General features: G+C 41.5%; 1 protein-coding gene across 5 annotated transcripts in view; it reads right to left on the reverse strand.

The window, feature by feature from the left end:
- The window catches only part of arap2 (ArfGAP with RhoGAP domain, ankyrin repeat and PH domain 2), an 85,192-nt gene that overhangs the window by 17,570 nt on the left and 40,966 nt on the right, over positions 1 to 26,656 (reverse strand). For all 5 annotated transcript variants that reach the window (XM_078796877.1, XM_078796878.1, XM_058069128.2 and 2 more), the window contains exons 14-23: positions 24,376 to 24,550; positions 19,209 to 19,337; positions 10,812 to 10,956; positions 5,397 to 5,499; positions 3,894 to 4,092; positions 3,115 to 3,178; positions 2,547 to 2,710; positions 420 to 632; positions 250 to 355; positions 19 to 166 (exon numbers count right to left, since the gene is read on the reverse strand). In XM_078796877.1, the coding sequence (XP_078653003.1) occupies positions 19 to 166; positions 250 to 355; positions 420 to 632; positions 2,547 to 2,710; positions 3,115 to 3,178; positions 3,894 to 4,092; positions 5,397 to 5,499; positions 10,812 to 10,956; positions 19,209 to 19,337; positions 24,376 to 24,550 (1,446 nt within the window). The remainder of the gene's footprint in view (positions 1 to 18; positions 167 to 249; positions 356 to 419; positions 633 to 2,546; positions 2,711 to 3,114; positions 3,179 to 3,893; positions 4,093 to 5,396; positions 5,500 to 10,811; positions 10,957 to 19,208; positions 19,338 to 24,375; positions 24,551 to 26,656) is intronic.

Raw genomic sequence — 26,656 nt, forward strand, 5'->3', positions numbered from 1 at the left:
CACCACTTTTGGACTCACACTAAAGAGTGTAATGTAGTTGTCGATGAGGTCGCGGACCACGTGGATTTCCTGTGGCATTTGTCCCCGAGTCTGGAAGAAGCAGGAAGAGAAGACAGTGGCCAGTTTTTCGCTTGGCATGTGGTTGAGGTTTGAACATTGGTGAATCCTGAAAAACAGACAGATAAACCGCCAAATGAGTCTAAAGCTGTAGTATTTTCAACATACAGGAAACCAAACAATACAAATTACCTGTAGAGGTGTTGGAGTAGAGCATCCAACGTGGCCCTGTTGGTTTTGGGCAAACTCTCAATAAAAGTGGAGTACTTTGTCACTCTCAGGCTTTCATCCTTTTCGTCTACCATAAACACAAGCAAAATGACTTCCGAAGTTCCTTTTTAGGTGCATCAGCGTGCACGTACCCAAAGCAGACACCCAGTAAGGATAGAGCTCCTTGGTCAGCAGGGCATCCTCCGCCTGTAACAGGAACCTCTTCAGAGCACCCGTCACGTCCTCCAGGTGGTGCTCCTTCTCTCTCAATTTGACATTACGAGCGTCACGGGTGAAGTCGTTCAAGAGTTGAGCCTCTCTGTCAGAGTCGCCCGGCCGCTGGTAGACACCTTCTTGGCATAAACCTTCAAAAGTATCAAAGGGAGGGCGATCAAAAATTCAGCTTTTGGATCATGAGGCACAAACCCAGCAGGGCTTTATTAACAATGTTAAGGACCGCTGCGTGTAGGACTATACTCCAAAACAATCCTTTATAATACGTGTGTCCAAACTTTTTCCACCAAGGGCTGCATATTGGAAAATCAAAGGATATCAGGAGGCATTTTGATATTTTTATTATTTATGTTGCTGAGAAGTTAAATATATTGAAAGAAAAAGATGTCTGGCATGTCAACTTTGTGTCAGTAGCACCGTTACACTATCCCTTTGTGCTTTTTTCCTGCTGGCCACAAACCCTGCTTGAGAGAAACACTGTTTTTTGGAATCTTCTACAAAAACGAAAAAGAAAGAAATGACAGAGCGCTATGCTCTGGAGTCAAACAATCTTTATATCAGTGGTCCCCAACGTACATTATAGTGATGTAATTCATTTTATCTATTATGTATTGTGTAAAACTAAGACAGGACAAAATCTATAAAGACCCACCATCCACCAGTAGTGATGATAGTATTTGTAGTAGATTTATTGATACATTGTTTTCCTATTGTCATGGTGCATTTTTGTTGATTTTCTGGGCTACATTATTTTTTTGTTGTTTGGCAGGCTGTTGCTCGAACACTTGAGCAGAAGGAGGAAGCCAAAAGACGCCATTCGGCACATCAGATTCGTCTGTATTATGTTGGGCACAGTCCCAGCACAGTTGTTTCAATAATGTGCCTCAGATAAAAAGTTTGTGTGTATTACCGTAGGGTGCATCTACCATCAGCTGTCCCGGCTGTCTTTCTTTGACCAAGATTGGGATTTTTTCTACTAGATATATTCTACAAGGCTGCACGGTAGACGGGTGGTTAGCGCGCAGGCCTCACAGCTAGGAGACATGAGTTCAATTCCACTCTCAGCCATCTCCATGTGGAGTTTGCATGTACTTGCCGTGCGTGCGTGGGTTTTTCCGGGGACTCCGGTTTCCTCCCACATTCCAAAAACATGCTAGGTTAATTGGCGACTCCAAATTATCCATAGGTATGAATGTGAGTGTGAATGGCTGTTTGTCTATATGTGCCCTGTGATTGGCTGGTGACCGGTCCAGGGTGTACCCCGCCTCTCGCCAAACACAGCTGGGATAGGCTCCAGTACCCCCGCGACCCTCGTCAGGATAAGCAGTAGAAAATGAATGAATTAATGAATATTCTACAAATCTTAGAATAATATGGGTGTTCATGCCAAATTTCAAGGCTAGCTAAACAAGGACCGTTGCTTATTCGTCTGGTATCTTGCAGTCTCTGCATGGATCTGTCAGTGTCAATCATTGCCAGTTGCAACATCCCTGTTGTGGCCGAGATGCTCAGTGAACTGCATTGTCAAGAAACGGAGGCAGCTCTAGCTTGCGAAACAAGATATAACTCCAGCCAACAGTGCTTATCGTGTAAATGTTGAAAAACTAATGTATACATGTGTGTAGTAAAAATACACAATGTGTTAATAAATACTCATTACAACACATTATCAGTGATTGTTATTATTGTGTTATTGTTGTGAATATTTGTCTTTCTTCCATGGCTGTGTTTTGATGAGCCTGGTTGCCAGAAAGTGGTCTCAGTGTGACATCACAGCCAAGATGGCGACGGTTCAGAAAACTCACTGGGGGGCGCTTGATAATCACAACTTCATTTCACTCGTATTTTATTGTTGTTTACTGGCGGATCACAGCAGTATGACACATTTTCTTTGTGCTTTTTGTCAAACATTTTTGCCGTTATGAGCACTTTGAACTAATAAGATAATAATCCAAGCTAGTCACATACTGTAAATATTCCCCTCAGAGTACATGGCTCATCTCTGCTGATAGAAGGTCTAACGTTCCTTCTTGAAATGTACTCACCATACTGAGTGACAAACGCAATGCAGCTCTCCACTATTATGGGAACGCCATGCTTCGTCAGCTGTTGGTCGCCGAGTGCCTTGCCATCGGTGCCGGCAGCCTGCGTGATGGCCGAGTGCCACAGTGTGAAGTCCATACTGTTGAAGCCGTGGACGTAAATGGTTCTGTTTTGGGGGTGGGGGGAATTGAGAATTGCCACTAAAGTTAAGAGTGTTTGTAGAAGCATTGCCGAGTCATCAGATAAACGAGCGAAAAAGATTAAAAGAAAGCAGCAGAACACACAAACATCTATAAACAACTAACAGATCCCCACAAGGCTTGCATCAAAAACACACAAACAAACTGCAATTAGCGCAGCCGGTCCTCCTCGAAAAACACAGTCACAACTGGTGGAGTCTACAGAGAAACCTTAATTACACCGGACTGTTCCGGTGGTGCATTCGGACGGCATCGGGACAAACGAGACATCAGGCAGGATCAAAGCGAACATCTCTGCATAATGCATGGTCGTTGCTCTCGTGCCAATATGTCGGCCAATTAGCTCACCTTTGTTGTGACACTGACATACCTTCCGCTCTCCACCATCAGCAGGACCTGGATCTTCTCCTCGCCCTCCTTGTGGGTGGTGACAGCTGGAGGGGAGGAAGAGAACAAGTTGCTCCACAACTTCCACACATCAACACAGAAGTGTGTGTCCTTAAAAAGATATGTATTAGCTGTTACTTATTAGTACAATAGTATGTGCTCTAATTACAGATTTTTAACAAAATGAACCCCAGGGAATCAAACATTTTCTATCTTTTTGACCACTGATCCAATTTTCACAAATCAAATTCAAGTCAGAGATTTTTGTAAGGCTAACATCCTATATTTTTCTATGAAGATGAAGTTAAAAGATTTACTATGTGTAAACTTTTGAAATAGTAACGTCAAAACAGAAACAGGTTTAAAAAGCAGAATAGGATGATAGATGATTGTATGGACACACCTCACATGCTCCACATCATACCCCACTGTGGATCCTCTGTATTGGTTACTTCTACTGTTTGTAGATAACGCCATGTGTAAAAATGTCAAAGTCATCAGAGAGTTTGCAGAGTTAATCACAGACTCTCTTAAAGCGGATTAGCCCATTCTGTGCTGCAGGGGTTGTACAGATCTAATTTGTGGCCTATTAAAAGCTCCACTTAAGCTGTTTACCAGGGGACTGCTTGCTTGCGGCAATTTGGGGACAACAGCCTGTTGATGTCACTGGCTTGAAGACAATGTAGTGTGTGCACTGTACTATACACCCAAAGATGGGTGTTTAAAAGATGAAGGCTTAAGAGATTGCAAAACAATGCTTACTGAGCTCCTGCAGCTGTTTAAGATGAAGAACTTCCTCTTCTCCTCCGTCGTCCCCAGAGCCGAAGTGCAGGATGGAGCCGGCCAGAACAAACCAGCCCGTCCTCCAGTGGTAGAGGTCATGGCCCTCCTTGTAGAAGAGTCGGCCTATCAGCTCGCTGTCCTTCAGCACCAAACCCTCTGCAGTGAACGGGACCAAACACTGCAGATCAAAGACAAACAAGGAATGTTACCTCATTACTTCTTGCCATACGTAGGCTGGCCACGAGTCTTGTGATTCCCAACCACTGTGCCACAAATGGGTACCTTTTACATTTGAATCGATAGGGTAACACTGAACTCATCACACAGCAACTTAACACTCAAAAGGTACACGTGGGAAATATACAAACATGTACCAATCCAAGTCTAAAAGTTTACCCATAATGCATAGTGTCTGGAGAACAAACAGCATAGAAAATGGATGGCTGGTGCTGCAATGCTGTCTCTGTCCACCTAAGGGAGCCACATGAGCTGGTGCACAGAGGGAGGCTGACGTCATTGCAACGCCCCAATGAATACGTTGCTCAGATGCAATGTATTATGAGAAACCTTTAAGAGAGTTTTTCCCATTTTAAACTCATATTGGTACATGTTTGCATATTTTTCAGGTAAGAGAACATACGTCAGCATTTTTAAATATATCGTGTGACTTACCCCAGGGGGTTAATACTGGAACCAAAACTATTCAACATATATCTAAAATCTGTAAAGCCACGACAGACATAAAGCTAGTATTATTTGCAGACAATACTACTCAGGAAAGTCCACAAGAGCTAATAAAAAAGTCACAGATAAAATTAGTATACTGAAAATATTGATAAAAACGGTTTATCCCTGAACCTAAACAAAACTAAGATAATGCGGGGTTTAATTAGTTGTAGAGTGGGTGAGCTGGAAATCTCAAATTAAAAATGTATAACATAAACTGGCAAGACATACATCAATATTAAGCAAAATATGTCCTTAATCAAAAATCACCCCGCGCTCTCTATAGATACTGCAAAAAGATCCTAATATAGAGAACATACAAAACCTCTCTTTTTAAAATCACAATTAGTAAAATTTGATGAGCTAGTTGATTTTAAAACAGCTATATTTATGCATAAAGAAAACAGTATTCTGCTACCTAAAAATGTCATACAATTCTTCTCGACTGTACTGTATTATGTGGAACTGTGAATTACAATATGTGACATATTGTATATATACCTATGCAGGTTCAAATAATTTCAACCATTAGCATAACGTTAAGTTCCAGTGTGATGAGTTTAGTGTTAGTTTTCAGATTACACGGTGAGTCTATTATATTGTTGTAAGCTTTCAAAGTTTTCAAAAATCTTCCAGAAAAAAAATATAGAAAAAATATAGAAAAATATGCTTTTTGAGGTACCTGTATTCGTGTAGACAGGGCATAAGGAATCTTCTCAAAGTAAAGATTTTGCCAAAGTTTGACAAAAACATCACCTTGGTCAGCGCCTGGATCCAGTCACGCCGCGTTTCCTGCGTCTCTGCACCGATGACAAGCACCCGTACCGACTGCAGGTACAGCTCTGCAGTAAACACGGCCCTGCCAAAAATACACAACTCTGTAGAGAATGCATGCAGGAAGTACAGAATGCACTACACAAACTAGGAAAACCTATTTGACCACAACCAATATACAGTAATTTACAGGACATTTGGTTACTTGCACGAATATTGAGCACGGGACACTACAAATGCTACATTTGACCATTACACTCACAGGAAGTGAAAAAAATCTGCAGCTCCTAAACAAAAATGGGCCTTCTCCAATGTTGGAAGCATAAAAATGATGATAAATTATTAAGATCCATCCAGAACTAAGTGCCAAGCCCTGACTGATTAATTATTCATTACAAGGCCCGTCCCATGATTTTGTCCACATGATTCAGGCAAAAGCAGTATTACCCCACACAAAAAAAGGCAACTTTTATTCCCCGTTTAGCGGTGCAAAGGTCACACTCTAGTAATCGTAAAGTGGCAAGTTGCAGGGGTGTGTGTAGTCACTTTCTCTCCCACATGGAGAACATGCAAGACACGGGTGTTTGCCTGCTCCGCCGCGACCCCTGTGCCGCCTCCTCAGCAGGTGTGCTTGTTAAAGGTGGGGGGGGTGTTGATGTCAATACTAATGGTCATATGCTGCCATGCGGAATCGAGACAACGTGGAGGACAAAAGCTGCATGTTTGAATGGCATTTTAAGAATGCTCCATATATGCCATGTTGATTAAACCTTCCTAAACACACAGAATGCACATTGGTGTGAAAAAGTGTTTGTTTGTTTTTCCACACTTAAATGTTTTCAGATCATCAAAACAAAAACATTGCTGTCCTCTGTTCCTTTTGGATTTTTTGCAGCAGTGCAGGCAGGGCAAAGCGACTACGTGTAGTGGGATTGGGCCCTTTTTATGTCAACCTTTCCGTAGTTGTCGCATAGTCTTAGCAGCATTCCGACTCATGAGCAGCTGCTCCTTTATGCACGACTTCACTCCAATAAGTGCCTGTCCAATGCGATGTTCTCCCAGTTATCCAGTCTGACATGGATCTTATTGAGATTAGTTTTGATGTTGTCTTTGAAGCCTAGTCATCCTTATAAGACATTTTGGAGCATTGTAACCTTTAAATAAAGTGGTAAAAGTTTGGGGAAGGTCATTTTCTGTACCCCAGTGCATAAAGCAAGATATACACACAGCCAGGCTTTGATGTGTTTGATTAGAAAGCTCTACGCCAGAGGTCTTCAATTAAAATTGAGTAGGGTCCGTTTATGCAATTTTATTCACAGCGAATGTCCAAACAGCGATGGGTCTGCAAGCATGAATATATGTTTTTATTTAATATGGTTTGCAGTGGTGACGGAAAGATTACATCTGAAATCAATAATCATAATAATCACTGTTGGACCTTACGTATTCATCTATCATAAGTAATAGGTACTAAAATCTGAGCAAAAGAATTTGCTGGTAAAATCGTATTCTATTAAAGTGGACTTATTATGCTTTTTCCACTTTTCTGACCTATAAATGTTGTTTCAATGTTGCATGCTCATATTAAACGATGCCAAGGCATCAGATAATGAGGTTTGTGCATTTGGAAATGATCCCAGAAGGAAGTTTCAGAAGGTATTGCCCACGTTTCAGAGTTTTTTTCTAACACAGAGTTATACTGACGTTAATGTGATCCGGACTTCCTTATATGGGCTGCAGATTGCCTGCACTCAGTAAACACAGACCTACGTATTCAAAAGTCTTCTGGAGTGTTGGGAGTGGGCATATCTGGAGGAGGGCCAGGGCTGGAGTAAATTAAACATACCATTTGGGTCAAAAGCAAGACGTTCATGGAAACACTGCAGATAGAGGTGCAAAATCTGAAACATCTAAAAAGCTTTCTGTGTGGGTTATCATGTGTTTGCTGCTCTATAGGAGTCCACAACTCAATACAAAGTACAATAAATCAGCATAAAAGCTTCCCTTTAAGTTATATTGCAAATTATTTTACTTTTAAATATTTTTTGTAAATAATTAAAGTAAAAACTAATCTACAGTCAAAGTATATTTTACATTGATGTAATCTTGGATACTTTGAAGTGTTAAATTTCAGGCACTTGTGAGGTCAAAGGTCGCTGATGTCTGACCTGAGTGAGGGCCTAGCAGTAGTTCTTCCGCACCAGGCTCATTCATGCCAGTAAGCCTGTTTTTAATCTCGCTTCAATTTCAGTTTTTGCAGTGTGTGTGTATTCTAATACTTATTCCTATTGCCTACATGCCTATTCTGTCAAAACCTTTCTGGAATACAAAAACCATGCAGTTAGCCACACAGCTCCCATGATGTGAGAAATTGAGTGAAGCAGCAAAAAGTGCAACAGAGAGGTTTGATTTCCAAGGTTTTCAAGAGTTTGAAGGTCACAAAGGCTCTGGGGCAAAAAAAAAAAAATGTCTGCAAAGTTATCAGTGGACGACATGCTTCCTATGCCTCGGTGGCAGTGAAGTGGATTTGTAATATTCATAGAAGGTTTGCTTTAATTCACAGTGTCCTCTGCCGTGCTAAAATGACCTAAACGCTGTGTTTAATGGACGCCTTTCTGCAACACGCCGATAGGCCGCCGCTGGGAGCGTGTCATCTGCATACGTTAATATTCATGAACGGCAGACCCACTCTCTCTCACGGTGCGAGGACCATAGTGGGAAAAGTAAGAGGGAGTGAAGCTCGTAAAGAGACATAATAGCCTTAGCAGGGTGACGCTGTGACCTGTGACGGCCATGTTGGCTCTAAATGGCACGTGTCACTTTTAATGTGTTTGAGCCGTGTTAGTGTTGTAACCTGTGATGACTTTACATCATTAGTGGAGTTCTACTTTGAGCTGGGCCAGATGAACATTCACAAATAAAACCAGCTGTCACTGTCATTAAGGTGGCTGGCTCACGCTTTCATCAAACACTATTATCACACACACACACACACACTGATAGAGCCAGGATGGCCGAGGGTGAACAGGAAAGGCTGGAGACATCTCTTTGTTCTTCTTTTGTGAGTCTGCAACACTTCCAGGAGAAATAATTAAAAGTTTGCAGTGGGACCAACTTTTTAACTGAATGGTAATGCGACTGGGTGTTTGGCGAGGCAGCACACTTTTAGTTTCGATGCCGTTTGCCAAAGTAAACAGGAAATACGGCGCTCGTAAAAACGCTGATAGGTCAACGTTAAAGTGAATCATGCGCAAGTGAGAACTATGCAAATGCGACACGCGTTTGCGGGGAGAAAAATGACACAGAAGACTGTGTTTACTTGAGTTTGATGCTCGGTAATGCATCATTTACATAGGCAGTCAATTCTGCTGCAGTCCAATAAATGAAAATAAATGTTTAAAAGCTGCATAAGCTGCTCGGGGAAATAAGCATTTAAATGTGTGAGCAGGTCTAAGTGTAGGGAGAAATGCAAATGTGGGATGATGATGCCGATTATTATTATCATTGTGATATTATCATTATTGTTATAGTTGAATTATCATTATCATTATTATTTATTTTTATCATTATTATATTATTATTATTATTCATCCTTCAATTTTCTATAGCACTTGTCTTCACTCGGGTCACGGGTACACTGGAGCCTATCCCAGCTGTCTTCGGGCAAGAGGCACTCTGGGGTACACCCTGGACTCGTCACCAGCCAATTATAAAATAATAACAATAATAATCATCATCATCTGCATCAATAATAATATATTATTAATAATGATAATAATCATTATTATTATATACAGTTGGGAGAAGAAGTATTTGATACACTACCGATCTACACAATGGCCATGACCAAAGAGCTGTGTAAGGACATTAGGGATAAAATTGTAGACCTGCACAAGGCTACAGGAAAATAAGCAAGCAGCTTGGTGTGAAGGTAACAGCTGTTGGAGCGATTATTGGAAAATGGAAGAAGTCAACATGACAGTCAATCTCCCTTGTTCTGGGACTACGTATATGCAAGATCCCATCCAGTGGGACATCAATGATCATGAGGAAGGTGGGGGATCAGCCCAGAACTACACGGCAAGACCTGGTCAATGACCTGAAGAGAGCTGGAACCACAGTCTCAAAGAAAACCATCAGTATGACATTACGCAATCATGGATTAAAATCCTACAGCGCACGAAAGGTCCCGCTGCTCAAGCCAGTGCATGTCCAGGCCCATCTGAAGTATGCCAATGACCATCTGGATGATCCAGAGGAGGAATGGGAGAAGGTCATGTGATCGGATGACAAAAACATGTAACTTTTTGGTCTAAACTCAACTCGCTGTGTTTGGAGGAAGAAGAAGGATGAGTACAACCCCAAGAACACCATCCCAAACGTGAAACACGGAGGTGGAAACATCATTCTTTGGGGATGCTTTTCTGTCACGGGGACAGGATGACTGCACTGTATTGAGGGGAGCATGGATGGGGGCATGTATTGTCAGATCTTGGCTGACAACATCCTTCCTGACAACCACCCTGAAGATGGGTGGTGGCTGGGTCTTCCAGAATGACAACGACCCAAAACACACAGCCAAGGCAATTAAGGAGTGGCTCTGTTAGAAGCATCTCAAGGTCCTGGAGTGGCCTAACCAGTCTCAAGATCTGAACCCAATAGAAAATCTATGGAGGGAGCTGAAAGTCCATGTTGCCCCCAAACCTGAAGGCTCTGGAGAAGATCTGTATGGAGGAGTGGGCGAAAATTAATAATAGTATGAATGATAGTCAATGACTTGTATTTCCTGTGTTTGGGCATGGCTGAGGGCAAAGCTGAATGCGGAGGAAAAGCGAATACGGTAAGGTACTGTAATATGGATGTGGTTTGGTTTCAATAGAGCAGAGGTGGAGCAAGAGACCATTAATACAAAGTTTGCAAAGGTGACAAATTGGTTCAAACATCTCAAGCACAAACACGTGGAGTTGTCACAACGGGTGAGACAAAGTCAGCTTGCACATCTACACCTACCGAGTCAAAACCTATTTAGCCAAAGACATAATGCCTTTATACTTATTCGAAAACAACAATATTTAGCTGCATTACTGTTTTGTAATTTGCAGTTGCTAATAAACTGTATACTTGAATTCTAAATACTTGGCACTGATCTACAGTATTATGGTAGACACTAAATACACTTGTACTAAATTGCACAGTAAATAAATCAATAAATGTTCTTTACAATTTCAGACAAGTGTATTTAATTATATGGGTTAGGGTTTTACCTTATTATTCAAAATTGTATATAATCATTTTGTGACACATGCCAAAAATATTGCAATACATGCTTAGGTCCATATCGACGAACTCTAATGATTATTATTATCATCATCATTGAGACAGTGTGAGTGCTCCTACCCCGCCCCAGTCATTGTCTCTGTGTTGCTGATGGCCAGGCTGACCACGTCGGTGACGGCCACCCTGCCGACCGCCGACGTGCTGTTCACGCTCTCGTAATAACTCAAAAAGCCACCCTCCAGCGTACACCAACGACGCGCCATGTCTGTAAAACAGCATCACAAAAACATCACATTGCGTTATCTGGACCCTGAAACATCTTTAATAACAAAAAAATGAAATTACTAAAACAAAATTAATCTATTAGTCCATTAAATTTGAGTGCATTTTTTTCACTCTGTAAAGCTACTACACTACTGCCACCTACGGGCCTGGAGTGAAGTAGCCTAGCACGGGTCGGCCTGTGCACTACTTTTGTACAAAATTAGACGTGTACTTTTGAAAATAAAAAAGCCTTTTGAATGGATTCCACTTTAGCACTCTACCCTTGCTCCAAACCCAAACATTGTCTTTCATGAGCGTCTGACTGTGCGAATTACATATCCAATGAGCATGAAGTTCATGCAAACATACCTAATTTTGGATTTTCAAAGTCATCGTGCCATCTGTTTCTGTTCTCTCTCTCTCGCTCACTCTTTGTTGCTCTGCAACAAACATGCTCACACAGAGAAAAACAAATCCAGCACACCACTCGTCGCCCCAAAGTTTCCACTGTATTCCGCTCATGAATATGCTAATTTTTCCGCCAACTGTGCGTGATGCCTGTGAAGGAGCGGATGTAGCGCCAATAAAAAAAAAAAAAAGGGAAAGGATGCGAGGAGCACAAAGACGCTATTCACTCTTGCACTGCCTCTCGGTGTACCTCTTTTTGCTGCTTCTGTGTCAAAATAAACAATTTGGACACACTTTAAAACATGACTTTTCGCCGCGGCCTTTTAAAAGAAAACCCTCCTCCCTGAGAGAATAAAGCACTAATAGCAGCGGCTGAATAGTCATCATCTCTGGCGGGCGGAAACCGGTCGTGCAGCACAAAGAGGCAAAGAGAGAGAGTGCATTTGTTATTTAAACTCCAATCCACTCTTTTCGGTGAAATGTTTTCTTTGTGACGGGGGGTGGGAAATAAATCACAAAGCGCTTCTGTGCCACGTCCCTGGATTGTTGCGCTTTTATGGAAAATGTCATGTCCGTCATTTTGTTGGCCTCTGAGTGCTTGTTCATTTCCACCTTGTTCCCTGTGTCCCCACTCTAATAAGCACATTTGTAGTAATCACAGTCATCTTCTTAAGAGGCCCACTTGATTTCCCAACCGCTCCACCTCATATCACTAAGGAGTTTGAATTATGGATGAATTAATGTGACTCTATAAGCATTAGCGGTGTCACGGTATGCCATAATTACGGTTCGGTACGTGCTTCATTTTGGGGGTTTGATGGTCACGGTTTGGTTCATTTGGCTACAGTAAGGGGTATCTAATCACCGAGCGGTTCTATTGACGCTTGTATTCAGCTGAGCGGCAAATTTTAAGTGTGTCATGCTGAGTCATGCATTGATTCGGAAATCAAATACAATCCATCAACAAAGATGAGGTAGCGGGAGTGAGTCCCACTCCCGTACCACCCTGTTCTACGTCGCCTTCCTGGTGAAACAAGCATGGGTGTCACCTTTGTGGCACCCGGGCCTTTACAGAAATAACATTTAAAAACATAAAGGCATAATGTGATGTATTTATTATAACTATCAAAAGGCAGCTGCACAGCCCTGACATAAATAGACAAAGAAAGTAGATATTAGAAAAACTGAGCTGTATTATTATCATATATTATCATAAGAGTGCAACCAGTCCAGGGTGTACCCCTGGAATAGGCTCCAGCATACCCCCGTGACCCTAATGAGGATAAGTGGCATGGAAAATGGATGGATGGGTAGATGGATGATAACAATTTGCTTTCAAATAATGTTGACAATATCTTTTTCAATATCTTTGAGCGTCAATTTTTGGGACAATAAACATTTAAAAATGCACCTGCTTTGTTTTATGACTAAAAAGTCATTAAAGTCATTTCATTGTAATGAAAATTAATGTTAAAATCTCCTCTCATGGACCCAATTTCATGCATCGTCTCGTGAGTCTGGTGTCTCATAACCCTTATTCAGAAAATACACCTTACAAGGTTTCTTTTAAGGTTTGTGGAACAATGAAAGTAAAACTGTGGTGTTTACACTTGCACACATTTTGCAAGTGTAAATGTGTGTTATGTAAATTGCCTGAAAAGGTTGTAACTAGTTTACACACAGTTTGTGCACTGTTTATGCACGTGGCATGCAATTCATGAGCAGAAATGGTCTACTTCCCGTATCCGTGAAGAGGTTGTGGTATTATTTGGTCATGCTTTGTCCCTGATAACGCCACACAACAGCAGGGCTCATCAATTTGCAAGATGATGAACTCCAAGTACAGTAAGTCCATATTTAAGAGAATGCAAAAAAAGTAGGAAGAAGGCATAAACAGGAAAAACAAAGGCACAGGCAGTGTGGGAGAGGGAAGTTGCTTTCGGCATTATTAACGGAAATTCACAAGGAAGATCAGACAGGCTACAGAAATCACTTGAGAACTCCCCCAACTCCTCACCTACAGTGAAGAAAATAAGTATTTGAACACCCTGCTATTTTGCTATTTCTCCCACTTAGAAATCATGGAGGGGTCTGAAATTTTCATCGTAGGTGCATGTCCACTGTGAGAGAGATAAACTAAAAAGAAAAATCCAGAAATCACAATGCATGATTTTTTAACAATTTATTTGTGTGATACAGCTGCTAATAAGTATTTGAACACCTGAGAAAATGAATGTTAATATTTGGTACAGTAGCCTTTGTTTGCTATTACAGAGGTCAAACGTTTCCTGTAGTTTTTCACCAGGTTTGCACACACTGCAGGAGGGATCTTGGCCCACTCCTCCACACAGATCTTCTCTAGATCAGTCAGGTTTCTGGGCTGTCGCTGAGAAACACGGAGTTTGAGCTCCCTCCAAAGATTTTCGATTGGGTTCAGGTCTGGAGACTGGCTGGGCCATGCTAGAACCTTGATATGCTTCTTACGGAGCCACTCCTTGGTTTTCCTGGCTGTGTGCTTCGGGTCGTTGTCGTGTTGGAAGACCCAGCCACGACCCATCTTCAATGCTCTGACAGAGGGAAGGAGGTTGTTCCCCAAAATCTCACAATACACGGCCCCAGTCATCCTCTCTTTAATGCAGTGCACTCGTCCTGTCCCATGTGCAGAAAAACACCCCCAAAGCATGATGCTACCACCCCCATGCTTCACAGTAGGGATGGTGTTCTTCGGATTGTACTCTTCATTCTTCTTCCTCCAAACACGCTTATTGGAATTATGACCAAAAAGTTCTATTTTGGTCTCATCTGACCATAAAACTTTCTCCCATGACTCCTCTGTATCATCCAAATGGTCATATGCAAACTTAAGACGGGCCTTGACATGTGCTGGTTTAAGCAGGGGAACCTTTCGTGCCATGCATGATTTCACATCATGACGTCTTAGTGTATTACCTACAGTAACCTTGGAAACGGTGGTCCCAGCTCTTTTCAGGTCATTGACCAAGTCCTGTCGTGTAGTTCTGGGCTGATTCCTCACCTTTCTTAGAATCATTGAGACCCCACGAGGTGATATCTTGCATGGGGCTCCACTCCGATTGAGATTGACCGTCATGTTTAGCTTCTTCCATTTTCTAATGATAGCTCCAACAGTGGACCTTTTTTCACCAAGCTGCTTGGTAATTGCTCCGTAGCCCTTTCCAGCCTTGTGGAGGTGTACAATTTTGTCTCTGGTGTCTTTGGACAGCTCTTTGGTCTTCGCCATGTTACAAGTTAAAGTCTTACTGATTGTATGGGGTGGACAGGTGTCTTTATGCAGCTAACGACCTCAAACAGGTGCATCTGATTCAGGATGATACATGGAGTGCAGGTGGACTTCTAATGGGCAGACTAACAGGTCTTTCAGGGTCAGAATTCTAGATGATACACAGGTGTTCAAATACTTATTTGCAGCTGTATCACACAAATAAATTGTTAAAAAATCATGCATTGTGATTTCTGGATTTTTCTTTTTAGTTTATCTCTCTCACAGTGGACATGCACCTACGATGAAAATTTCAGACCCCTCCATGATTTCTAAGTGGGAGAAATAGCAAAATAGCAGGGTGTTCAAATACTTATTTTCTTCACTGTATGTCAACCCATTCATGTGAACGAGTCACACCTTGATATGCAACACCCGCATGCAATACACTTCACACCGGTTTACGATCAATTTGGCATGCAAAATGGTATGGTTTATTTTGGATGTATGCCTGTATCAATGTTGTTGGCATCCACACCCACACCCTTTGATTACAGAAAGTTGGCCACCCATTGCTGTGTTGAAGCAACATCCTCTTGTTCTCCTCCTCTGTTATCAGCTGCCCTGGCAGGAGGCTTGCATGTAATGTGGAGCCCAGTCACATTGACATTGTCGCCCTATTCCCCAACATCTTTGTAATTCCCAACCAGGGTACCTCAGTGACAGAAAAGGCCTTTCAAGCTCTGGTTTCTCCTCAGCACTATTGCTAAGCCATGACTTTTGCCCGCCAAAGGCTGAGCTGTACTGTGTTTGATGGGCAGTTTTTCTTCCTGTCCATCAATCAATATGGAGCTTGATATGACTCTGTAGTGCACCGAATTATCTGTGTAGAAAAATCGTATTTGGAATACATGCACTGTCACACCCCTGTTATTAAAACATATCTCAAAAAGCTAAAAAAATCTCTAGGATCTTTCCTAGGATGCCGCTGGCATGTACAGCAGCGCAATACAGGCAACAATAGCGGTTGATTTGCAATCAAGCAGCTGTTCCCCCCCACACACAGCAAAGACCCCCATGGCCGATGCGCTCTCCACAGGGGTCCCCGACTAAATCACCAGAGACGAAATGCGCGCCTCCGAAATGGGCCAATTAGCTCCTGCAATTTTATTTTTATTTTTTTTTTTTACAAAGAGGAATCTAATCTCTCACTTTGTGACATTCAATAAATGCTTAAGTGTGCAAAATGAGCCGGCTGATGAGACTAATCAAGACGATCAATATGCCCATTAAACCCTCTCATGTTAATCAACATTTAAGAATAAAGCTGTTTACGTAAAAGTTCCAAATGAAATGGACTCGCAATAACTTTATGTGATTAACAAAAAATAAAAAACAGACGGCACTCCCGCCTCCTCTCTCAGCCATCTTTCGCCCCTGCTGCCAATCATCTGCCTATCTCGCCATCAGGGATGAAGATGTCTGCTGGACAGCTTGTCAGCAAGCTTGAAATGGAATCTGAGAGAATGACAGGATTGCGGAGCACATGCCGTAACGACTGTCTGCTTCATTACTAGAACAGACAGAAAAACACTCGATATGCAGTTCAGATCATCACAATTCAAGTGTGAATAGGGTTAAACAACATTGACATTAACAACTGTGGCTGTAGACAACCTCTTAATGGCTTCATTTGAAGTATCAACTGGTCAACATCGAACAGCTTTAAAATGTTGTTGGTATTATTTACAATGACCTCATCACAATTAAATATACAATGCAACCATGTTGACCATATGAGAGAACTAGATTTTCCATTCCCTTTTCTCATGTACTGCAAATATGTCCTCTTTATAGCATGCCATGTTTCTGCGAGGATGTCACATCTATAGAAGACCATATTACTGTAAACCAAATACCTACAGTACACCTTTTTAGTAAGGCTTTATTAAGCCTCGAGCACATTGCATGCATTATTAACAACCCGTGTGCATCTATAGACCGTCAAACCATTAGCCTGCCGGGGAATGGCATACCAAAATACATTCCTGCAACTAATAGGAACATATCCTTGCACGTTTTCAACAGAACCCTTGAATTTTTCAGCGGATGTGGTGAAAGCACCACTAAAAAAGGCAAAACTGTACAGTTTTCTATAATAGATGACAACAGAATGCATAGGTCAAAATAATAGATGTGGAAAGGTACACAGTCTTCCCTCACTATTTTTTTCAAAAACTAATGATCACTGTTTACTGTGACCCATTAGTAGTTAAAACATATCGAAAGACAAGTTTATATGTAGTATTCTGGTCACAAGGCATCAGTAATGCTTAGAGACCTTTACCTATGACCTTTCACACTGCATGGAGGCTGAGCCACCAGGGCCAAGTCAGCATGCGATGGCCGAGATCAAATCGAAAAAAGGTTCTGCTCTCATTCTGCTCTTCATTGGAGGTGGTAAGTTTTTGACTTCTTGGTCCTTTTTCCCCCACTTCAATTATTCATTCATTTTCTACCGCTTATCCTCACGAGGGTCGCAGGCGTGCTGGAGCCTATCCCAGCTGTCTTCGGGCGAGAGGCTGGGTACATCCTGGACTGGTGGCCAGCCAATCACAGGGCACATATAGACAAACAACTATTCACACTCACATTCATACCTATGGACAATTTGGAGTCACCAATTAACCAGGGTACCTGAAGAAAACCGACGCATGCATGGGGAGAGCATGCAAACTCCACACAAACTTGCCAGAGGGTGGAATCAAACACGGGTCTCCTAGCTATGTGGCCTGCATGCTCCACATAACTCCCTGCAAACTCCCTCACCGTGCAGCCCCCACTTCAATTAGAATAAGAAAATTGGAGAGCAGAGTGTAAAATTGACTATTGGGGTGTTATTTCATTTATACGGGGCTTTAATAACGTTGTGAAAACCCGTATTTAGAAATGACTAATGACGAAAATATTCAGTTCCTTAATAATAAAATATAATATTTTATTATTATATTTCAATATTGAACAAAGCAAAATTTGTTCTCAATCAGAAATCACTCCACACTCTTTACTGCTCTCTGGTTCTACCATATCTTACTTATTGTGTGGAAATATGGGGTAATAACTATAAAAGCAATCTTCACTCGCTAAATGTACTGCAAAAAAGGTCAGTAAGGATAATTCATAATGCCGCCTACAGAGAACATACTAACTCCTTATTTCTAAACTCACAAATACTTAAACTTGCTGATATAGTTAATCTTCAAACAGCTAAAATGCATAAGGCTAAAAACAACCAATTACCTAAAAATGTCAGGACAAATATGATCTCAGGGAAGAACTAAATTTGAAACACTTATATGCTAGGACTATGTTAAAAAGCCATAGCATTTCAGTATGTGGAATCAAACTATGGAATGGATTGAGTAAGGAACTCAAACAATGCACACCTCGTACAAAAAAATAAAAAATGTAAAAATTAAAAAAATAAACTTAAACTATATTAGGAAAGCAGGAAGTGAACAAATGCAACAGTTACTGATTGTAAAAGTACCAGATGGAGGGGTAGGATTTAATAAGCTTTGCTTCTTCCTACTCCTTTTGGACATGTGGAACTGTGAACTGATTATGTGATGCACTCAATTGTAATCTGATGCATGTTCAATATTGAATCTTTCTTTGCGGAAATTCACTTATTGCTCTGGAAGGTCTGGAACAAATTAACCATGATGAATGAGGGACAATACCATATTCGGTTCACAAGAACAAAACAGGACTATATTTTGTCCATTACTTTGAAGAAAACTACTGTGACAAAATATGGGACTGGGCATCTTTTTACAGTAATCATCCTTTCTGGTTGAAAATGGTGCATTAATTCTTGTTATTTAAATAAGATTATTACATAAATAAAGATCATTCAAGCGGAACAGTGTACAGTATGTATGGTGGAGTGAGGTTCCCTAAGTTAAAGTTAGCAGTGCAATATCCTTGGAATACAGTTTTCGTCAAGAAAAACCTTGCGTTTGTATTTTCAAATTCATCCATCAAGCAATTAACATAACACAGATTGACTATTCATTCCAATTCTAATGGTGGAAAAACATCCTCAAGGGAGTGTTTTATCAGATGTCATCCCAGCTCATCCTCCCTAAAAGACCACCATTTCCCTCCTAACCATCCAACTCTTGCACCCACATAATAACCCTCCATCCCCGAAGGCAGCAATCCCAGCCTGCTCCCTCTCCTAATTACCCATGGGCCCGGAAACACTCCAGCTGTTTGGAGAGGTGGGACCATTGCAGAGCAGGAGGTGCAGCAGCTGAGGAAGTGGAAGTCTGATTAAAAGTTTTTAAGGACACTGGAAGGAAAAGTTTGGGCAGCGCAGTCGTAAAAGTTAGCTACTTCTATGATTCCCAAAGGAGGCATCTGAAAAGCACATTCATTGACTGTCTTAAGCGTCAGTGTTTGGCGTCTGTTTGAGTTTGACAGCTGACGGACTGATACTGATTGATCGATCAGTGCTAAATTAGAACGGACATCATACAAACACACTTCATACGGATCACAAGTGGTTTGATGGGATTTTGTGGGATGGCCTGGACACTCACCTTCTCCTTTTCTGCGGTCAGGTGGCGTCCCTTTGCCGAGGCCTGGGGAGATGTAGAGGAAGCCATCCATGAAGAGAGACACCTCTGACAGACAGTTGTTTTCAGACCATGGATCAAGTCTAGGGAAATCTGTAGAAGGGGAATAGATAGCGATGATACATCTTTTTGGTGTTCCCCGCATCGCTATGCTTTATTTTTATTTTTTGTAGTTCTGGTGACTATGACGGAGTAAGATCTCGACACGTACGGAAGACCTTATGAAACGTCAGAAAGACACATGTTGGTTGTACAGAAAAATTGTGAACTCATTTAGTGGATTAAATTACTGTTTAATAAAACATTTTAAACACAGGAACAACAAAATATTAGTGCACCAGCATTAATCATGACACAAACTGAAAGCAGTAATTATTCAAGCATTTTTTTACAAGTCAAGAAGTGCCGTAAAACTAATTGATTTTCGTATATTTGAAAAAGAATAGCCTTTGGTATTTGTAAAGAAAATTCTAAAATCGGAAATAAAATAATCCATGTGCAGTCACTAATTATCATGAGATATTCAACATAACATTAATTGTATTCAATAATTATGGCAGGTTACTGCCATACTGCAATTTCTTAATTTAAAAGATGTTTTAATAGTTTTTATAATGGTAAAAAAAATGAATGAATTGTAAGGCTGTCATTATATACTCAGCTCACGAGATGATGCACAATATAGCGAGAATGAGACAAGAACATTTTTTAACATTACTTTGATCTGGCAAAATTAAAACTAGATCTCCTGACAACCCATCACATAAAAATTTTTGTTGTTCATTTTGCAGTAATTTAAACTTAACATTACATTGAATTAGATCACGCCGTTCATATCCAAAGAAACTACTACATTTCTTTAAATGTCATTTTTGTCCGCTTTCATCAGTCAGCCAGTCAGTATATACATGAAGCTGCCAGACCAACCAAGAGGAAGGATTCAGAGTAAAATAAACATAAATTTAAGGCAGTATAACAGCCATAATTCGAGCATGTCTAATCCGGTTATGGCATATATGATGAATCCATTCAGTACTTCATGCTAACATCCATGTTAGTAGAATGTAAACAAGCCAGTAGCATGGCGCAACAGTAACAAGCCTCCCTGTGTGTGTCTTCCAAACAGCCCCCATGGGCCACTAAAGCTGGACCCGCTAAAGATGGGACTGTCATGTCTGCAGGGGTGTCGGTGGAAGAGCCTGGCCTGCGCCGATTGGCTGCGTCCCCAGCGAAGGGAGGTGACATGACAGAGTGCTCAATTAGCCATCTGGTCGCCCATGGCAACCGGTGCAAAGCAGTACCCCGCGAGCTGTGGACAGCGGGGCAATGAGACGCACATCCAGATAGAGCTACACATTATAAAGGCTGTTATAATTGGCTACATGTGTAAGGCAGGTTGAGTCCTAATGATAACACGGAATAAAAGGCCAGGAGACAACATTGCACGGTGTAAAGGCATGCACACATTTGCTCCGCTGACGAAAAAAACTTCATTGCCAACAGTAGTGAGGGCAATTTGAGTAAAAAAAAAAAAAAAAGTGTTGCTCACACAATGGTGTAAATAGTGTTATTATTATCCATACAGAATACATTTTTCATGTGGGGAGATTCACAAATTGGTGGAAGCACAGAAAGACAGTAAAAAGTCACATCCACTGTGTGAAGCTTTACAATGCAAATGCATACTGAGTGTACGTAGCAGGCAGAAAGGGTTTCACCATAAACATTATTTACACTTGTTTTATCCTGCAGTAGAGCTTGGTGTGCATAGAAAAAGTTTTGTGCCACATTAAATTGCATCAAGAGGAGATACTGCCTGCCACAAGTGTAGAAGAAAAAAGGCTTCGTCCTTTTGGTAGCAAAGAGGACACAAGCCAGGTGGCACTCTGCCGCAAATGTCCCACACCTGCAGCACTTTACAACCAATTAGAGCACTGGAACACGACTCACACTCCAAGGACAGACTCAACTAAAACCATAGCGGGAATTAGTTTTGTCTCCCCATCAAAACACAAAGTAGACTGTCAACAACATACCATCATCTTTTTGTGATATTAATCATTTCATCAGGGGGGGAAAACTATTTATACAGGCAAAGTAATGATGCTGATTCATCCATCCATCCATGCCTTCCGCATCTAGAGTCAAACCTCAACAATATTCAAACCTCGTCATCGATAACGTGGTCCGCACCCCTAGTTTATCACAATTTATTGGTTCCAGACCCACAAAGTAGAATTCCTTAATTATAAATCAAATATTTACAAATATATTTCAAATATAGAATACCTGTTTATGACCTTCTGACTGTTTTTAATATAATTAGAGCCCTTCAAACATGACATAACACCCCTACAGTTACCTTTACACTCATATTACCCAATATATTAGATATAATCAGACAAAATAAGCCATTTAAAACAAAGAAGACCTGTGCTCATGTGTGTTTCTATAAATGTCTTCCGAACATGTGGCAGGAAGTGATGTTGGGGATTCAGAGTAAAGCCACAACAGTACCCCGTGTTATTGTTATTGTACGATGATTATTGTGCCTGTGGGTTGAGCATGTAGGTCACACAGTCATGAGATTGGGAAGACCTGGGTTCGATTCTCCGCTTGGGCATCTCTGTGTGGAGTTTGCATGTTCTCCCTGTGCATGCGTGGGTACTCCGGTTTCCTCCCACATTCCAAAAACATGCTAGGTTAATTGACGACTCCAAATTGTCCATAGGTATGAATGTGAGTGTGAATGGTTGTTTGTCTATATGTGCCCTGTGATTGGCTGGCTAGTGTACCCCGCCTCTCACCCGAAGTCAGCTGGGATAGGCTCCAGCATACCCTAATGAAGATAATCGGTATAGAAAATGGATGGATGTATATTGTGCATGTTGTGAGATCATTCAAACCTGCTATAATTATTGACAGCGATCAAGTCCGGTGCGGGTTACTAGTGACACCTGGTGGCCAGTATGGACTGCAGTTCATCTGCGTCCTTTAATTCCTGAAACTGAATTTATATTTTAGTTCATTCATTCATTTTTAGGCTTGAAAATATTTAATTTAGGTCAAGAACATGTAAAATAGCTTAATATGTGTATTTATTTTTACTAATAAAAGGACTTAGTCAACCACGAATCAGTTGTCATTCGTTCATACATTTTTGAAAAAAACACAAAAAGTTAGTTAGGGAGCGTTTGGGCGAAAAAGTTTGCAAATATGAGCACCTATTTAATGACTGTAGCATGCTGGTAGTCACACAGTCTGACACTCTTTTTAAGTTTTATTGCCCACAGTAAGAACAACAGTTACGCTCCGGTCCAACAGTCTGCAGGCAGCTCAGCTAACACACGCCCCTCCTTCCACACTTGCAGCAACAACAACAACAACAACAACGCGTATGCCCCAGTAACATTCACAGTGAGGTGCATTCACAGACACCAGAATTCACAACATCAATGTAAAAACAACAACACGTTTGTTTACTACTAGTTGCTAGGGATGTAAATATCTTTATGATGAACGATTCAATTTGAATTTAGATACGTAGATTACGATGCGAAAAAAGAGAGGTCGTCTCATATCCGGGTCAGTGCAGTTGTGTGCATCATGTCGAAAAACAGCAGTAAAAGTTTTATGATGTGTTTTTTAGCTCCAGTAGTGAAAAAAGTAGGCCCTGTATGCTTTAAATGTATCCGGGATCTTGAGGTGTAACCTGTGGGACTGAAATGCGCATACAAAAACAACAGAAGAAGCTATAAATACACTAAGAGACCCCCCCAGTGGAAGCCTTTGACTATAAGGGATCGAGCCATCATTGAAGTCACCCCGAAGGTGTTCAGAATACCACGTACCTTTGCCTCTCTGGCTGCATCTGGGATGTGAATATGAAAATGAACGTGTTCCAACAACATCCCAAGGTGCTGTGGGGCGAGCAGGTGTAGGCGTGAGAACAAGGCCCGTGGAGGACGCTATAACAAAGTGGCATCCTAAAGGAGGGGAGGGGGAGCTACAAATGAGGCAGTGTTGGGACGGTGCGGTGGCTCAATGTGGATGACAGCTTTGTTTTGGGACAATATCCAAGGGAGGGCTTTTTATTTTTGGTATCATGCAATGGCTTAAAGTTCCTCATCATGAAGCAGGAGGAGTCCATCTCTGTCCCTACAGTTACATCCAATACCACATAGGGGTAATTACTGACAGTTTGTACCTTTTCTAAGGCCAAAAAGAACGACAAGACAACAGGTTTGTCTCCAAACCGTTAAAGGAAAGGTCAAAAGCACAAGTAGAAGTTCTTATGACAATCCTTCAAACAAATACACTGAGGATGGTGACATGCGGGTATTAAACTTTTCCCAGCATCTTTTCCGACGGAACATTGTGAGCACGGAAAAAGTTCAAAAACCTACAAACTTGTAGGGCCAGGAGGCACATAAAGATGAAAAACACTATGGAGGGACTTCGAGACATAGTATCCATTCCTCGCCTTACTTTAAAGTACTTTATGGATGCGGGATACAAGTTTTTTCTGCACTAATAGGACGAGGCGTTAACTGGAAGCAGGCAATAATTGGAGAGAGGCTAAAAACTAATTAAATGTCATTCATTAACAAGCATATTGCACAACACATCAGCAATAGAACTGATGATGTGACGGCGATAACGTGCAAACTGCCCAGCCAGCACCAGTTTCACACCAACAGTTTAAAGTGCATGCAGAGGTAGATAAAGCTACCTGAGATGACCACTCATTATACTTGTTAAATGTAGCTACTGTCATCTAGTGGAGTTAAAAAAAACAACCAAAACGCCACAGCCAATTTTCTTTGGAGCAGAAAATGCCAAAGCATTTGTGTACAACCCCCCTCCCCGACACCTATAAAAAACGATCACAGTTTGATCATGTGTCATTTTTCGACCGAGTAATGTGGAAACAACAAGCTGACTTCCAATATATTCACCCTATAGGCATGTTGTTTTACGACTATGCAAATTGTTCTAAAGTTATGCAAAGTAATGGATATCACCATGACGCTACCTCCACTGCCAGCAATTATCTGCACTGACACAGCTCATACCTTATGATGGCTAAATAAAAAGGTAAAGGAAAATACAAGTGAGGGGGTGTATTTACCTGACAGCTTGTTCTGATGCAGGAACTCCATTTGCAGCCTCTGGCCTGCACGCTGGGCCAGGAGGTACGGCGTGGAGCAGGTCGGGTGCCCAGTGGCGCACATAACATCTGCCCCACTGAACACCAGCTCCATGGTGTGCAGCACATCAGGCAGCAGCACGGCGCCACACAGCGCCTGGACGCACATGAAATGAGACGCAGAGAGTGGACTTTACTCCCTGGGGTAGATGATGTTTTTTAAACCTCTTCAATAATGCATTTTAACCGAATATTCGGTCTTTTTGACATGAATCACACCACCCTGTGGATGTGTGGTCACACATCAGACTCACAAGCCTGTCCCTTTTTTTGGCTCATTGGATTATATCTTAAGGAAGAGACATAAGTAGAAAAAATACACCTTAAAAGAGGACAAAGCATCTATAAAACGTCACCACAAGACCATATAAAAGTATAGAGTGGAGTTCTGCTTGCTGATCTCCAAAGAGAAGTTAAAATAAGATCAAACTTTAATACTTCCGGCGCGAGTCATTAAATCGCTAATCCCTTTTGGAGCACAGAAAAGGTGGGGAGGTTGTAGCGACTATGAGCAGGACAAATGGGCCACATTAAACACAGAAAGAAACGAGGCCTTTCAAAGACAGAGCAGAGGTGTGGGATTACACTTGTGAATACAAGATGAAGAAAGCTCATTCTTTGGACTTTTATGTCATATCAGAATCTGAAGTTTATGTCCAATTTATGCGTCGTGCCCCTTTAAATGTCAGTCAAATCATCTGTTACTCATTCATTCATTTATTCATTTTCTACCGCTTATCCTCACAAGGGTCGCGGGGGTGCTGGAGCCTATCCCAGCTGTCTTCGGGCGAGAGGCAGGGTACACCCTGGACTGGTCACCAGCCAATCACAGGGCACATATAGACAAACAACCATTCACACTCACATTCATACCTATGGACAATTTGGAGTCGCCAATTAACCTAGAATGTTTTGGAATAAAACCCACGCATGCACAGGGAGAACATGCAAACTCCACACAGAGATGGCCGAGGGCGGAATTGAAACCTGGTCTCCTAGCTGTGAGTTCTGCGCGCTAACCACTAGGCCGCCGTGCCGCCCCTCATCTGTTATTTTCAATTCAATTTCTTCAAAAAGTAAGTATGTCTGTGATATTGCAGCTATCTTTTTAATATATCTTTTCAAGGAACAATAAACTGGCCTGATGTGTCCAGATAAATTTTTTTTTTCAATAATCAATTTTTGAGACCATTTTTTCATTTAATTATATGGCATAATAATGCAAGTACATCAAATCAGAAGCAATTTTAATTTCTCAGAAATTGAATAGTTTATTAACGTAAGCTATTTTTATTACCACTATTAGACAGATGTGCGCCACTCTTATTTTAAGGGCCGGAAGTGTGATGAAAATCTTTTTTTAAGTGAGGTAGCAATCAATTTCACACAAAAATTGCACAAAATCAGCGGCCAACATAAAAGTGGGGGTTACATTAGCAAGCGCTAACACACAACTCATACAACCTGAGTGGCACACATACAGCTGCATTAGCATGCTCTGCTAAACCAAGCTAACCCTGCTAGCTTATACCGGCTAGTCCTGTGGTAGTAAGAGTATCAAAGTTTGTTCGCCAATGTTTCCGGTTGTCTGCCTCGACATGTTTACAGTACTTGCTGCTTGGTGTTTGTGAGGACGTGCAGCTGTGAATGAGTGGTCCGCTGGGGAAATATTTCCACACACTCTTCCTGTTCGAGCTCACCGCACCATGAGAGAGCTGTCCGGGCACAGTGAGGGGGAACTACAGCTGTTGCTCCGGAGCCGAATATTCAGCTGCCAATGTGAAATTAACAGCGACAGAGACGAATAACCAACGTCCAACATGAAACAAGTGCAAAGTGAACCTTTTTTTAATGCAGTCTGTGTGGTAAAGACGAGAGAGAGTAAAACAAATGTGCATGCATATGTGAATTTACTCACTCCAACAAAATGGCCAACTTAGTAATGGAGTATCGATTAATTATCAACACAATTATTAAAATTTTACAATCAATCAATTATCAAGTAGCAAGCTAATTGTGCTGTACAGTCAATCATGGTGGTGGAACGCGTCCTGGTCCTGGGACGCAAGAGTGCTGGGTATTTTTGACACTCCAACACAAGTGAGTCTACCTCACAAAGAATGTCCAAAGTGTCAATATTTAGTGTGAGTACCATTGTTATCTAACCTTAACCTGCCTTAATTCTGAACCACAGCTCCCAAGT

This window comes from Doryrhamphus excisus, linkage group LG2 (genome assembly GCF_037039965.1).
Source record: "Doryrhamphus excisus strain RoL-2023G ecotype Guam linkage group LG2, RoL_Dexc_Guam_v1.1, whole genome shotgun sequence".
Classification (NCBI taxonomy): Eukaryota; Metazoa; Chordata; class Actinopteri; order Syngnathiformes; family Syngnathidae; genus Doryrhamphus; species Doryrhamphus excisus.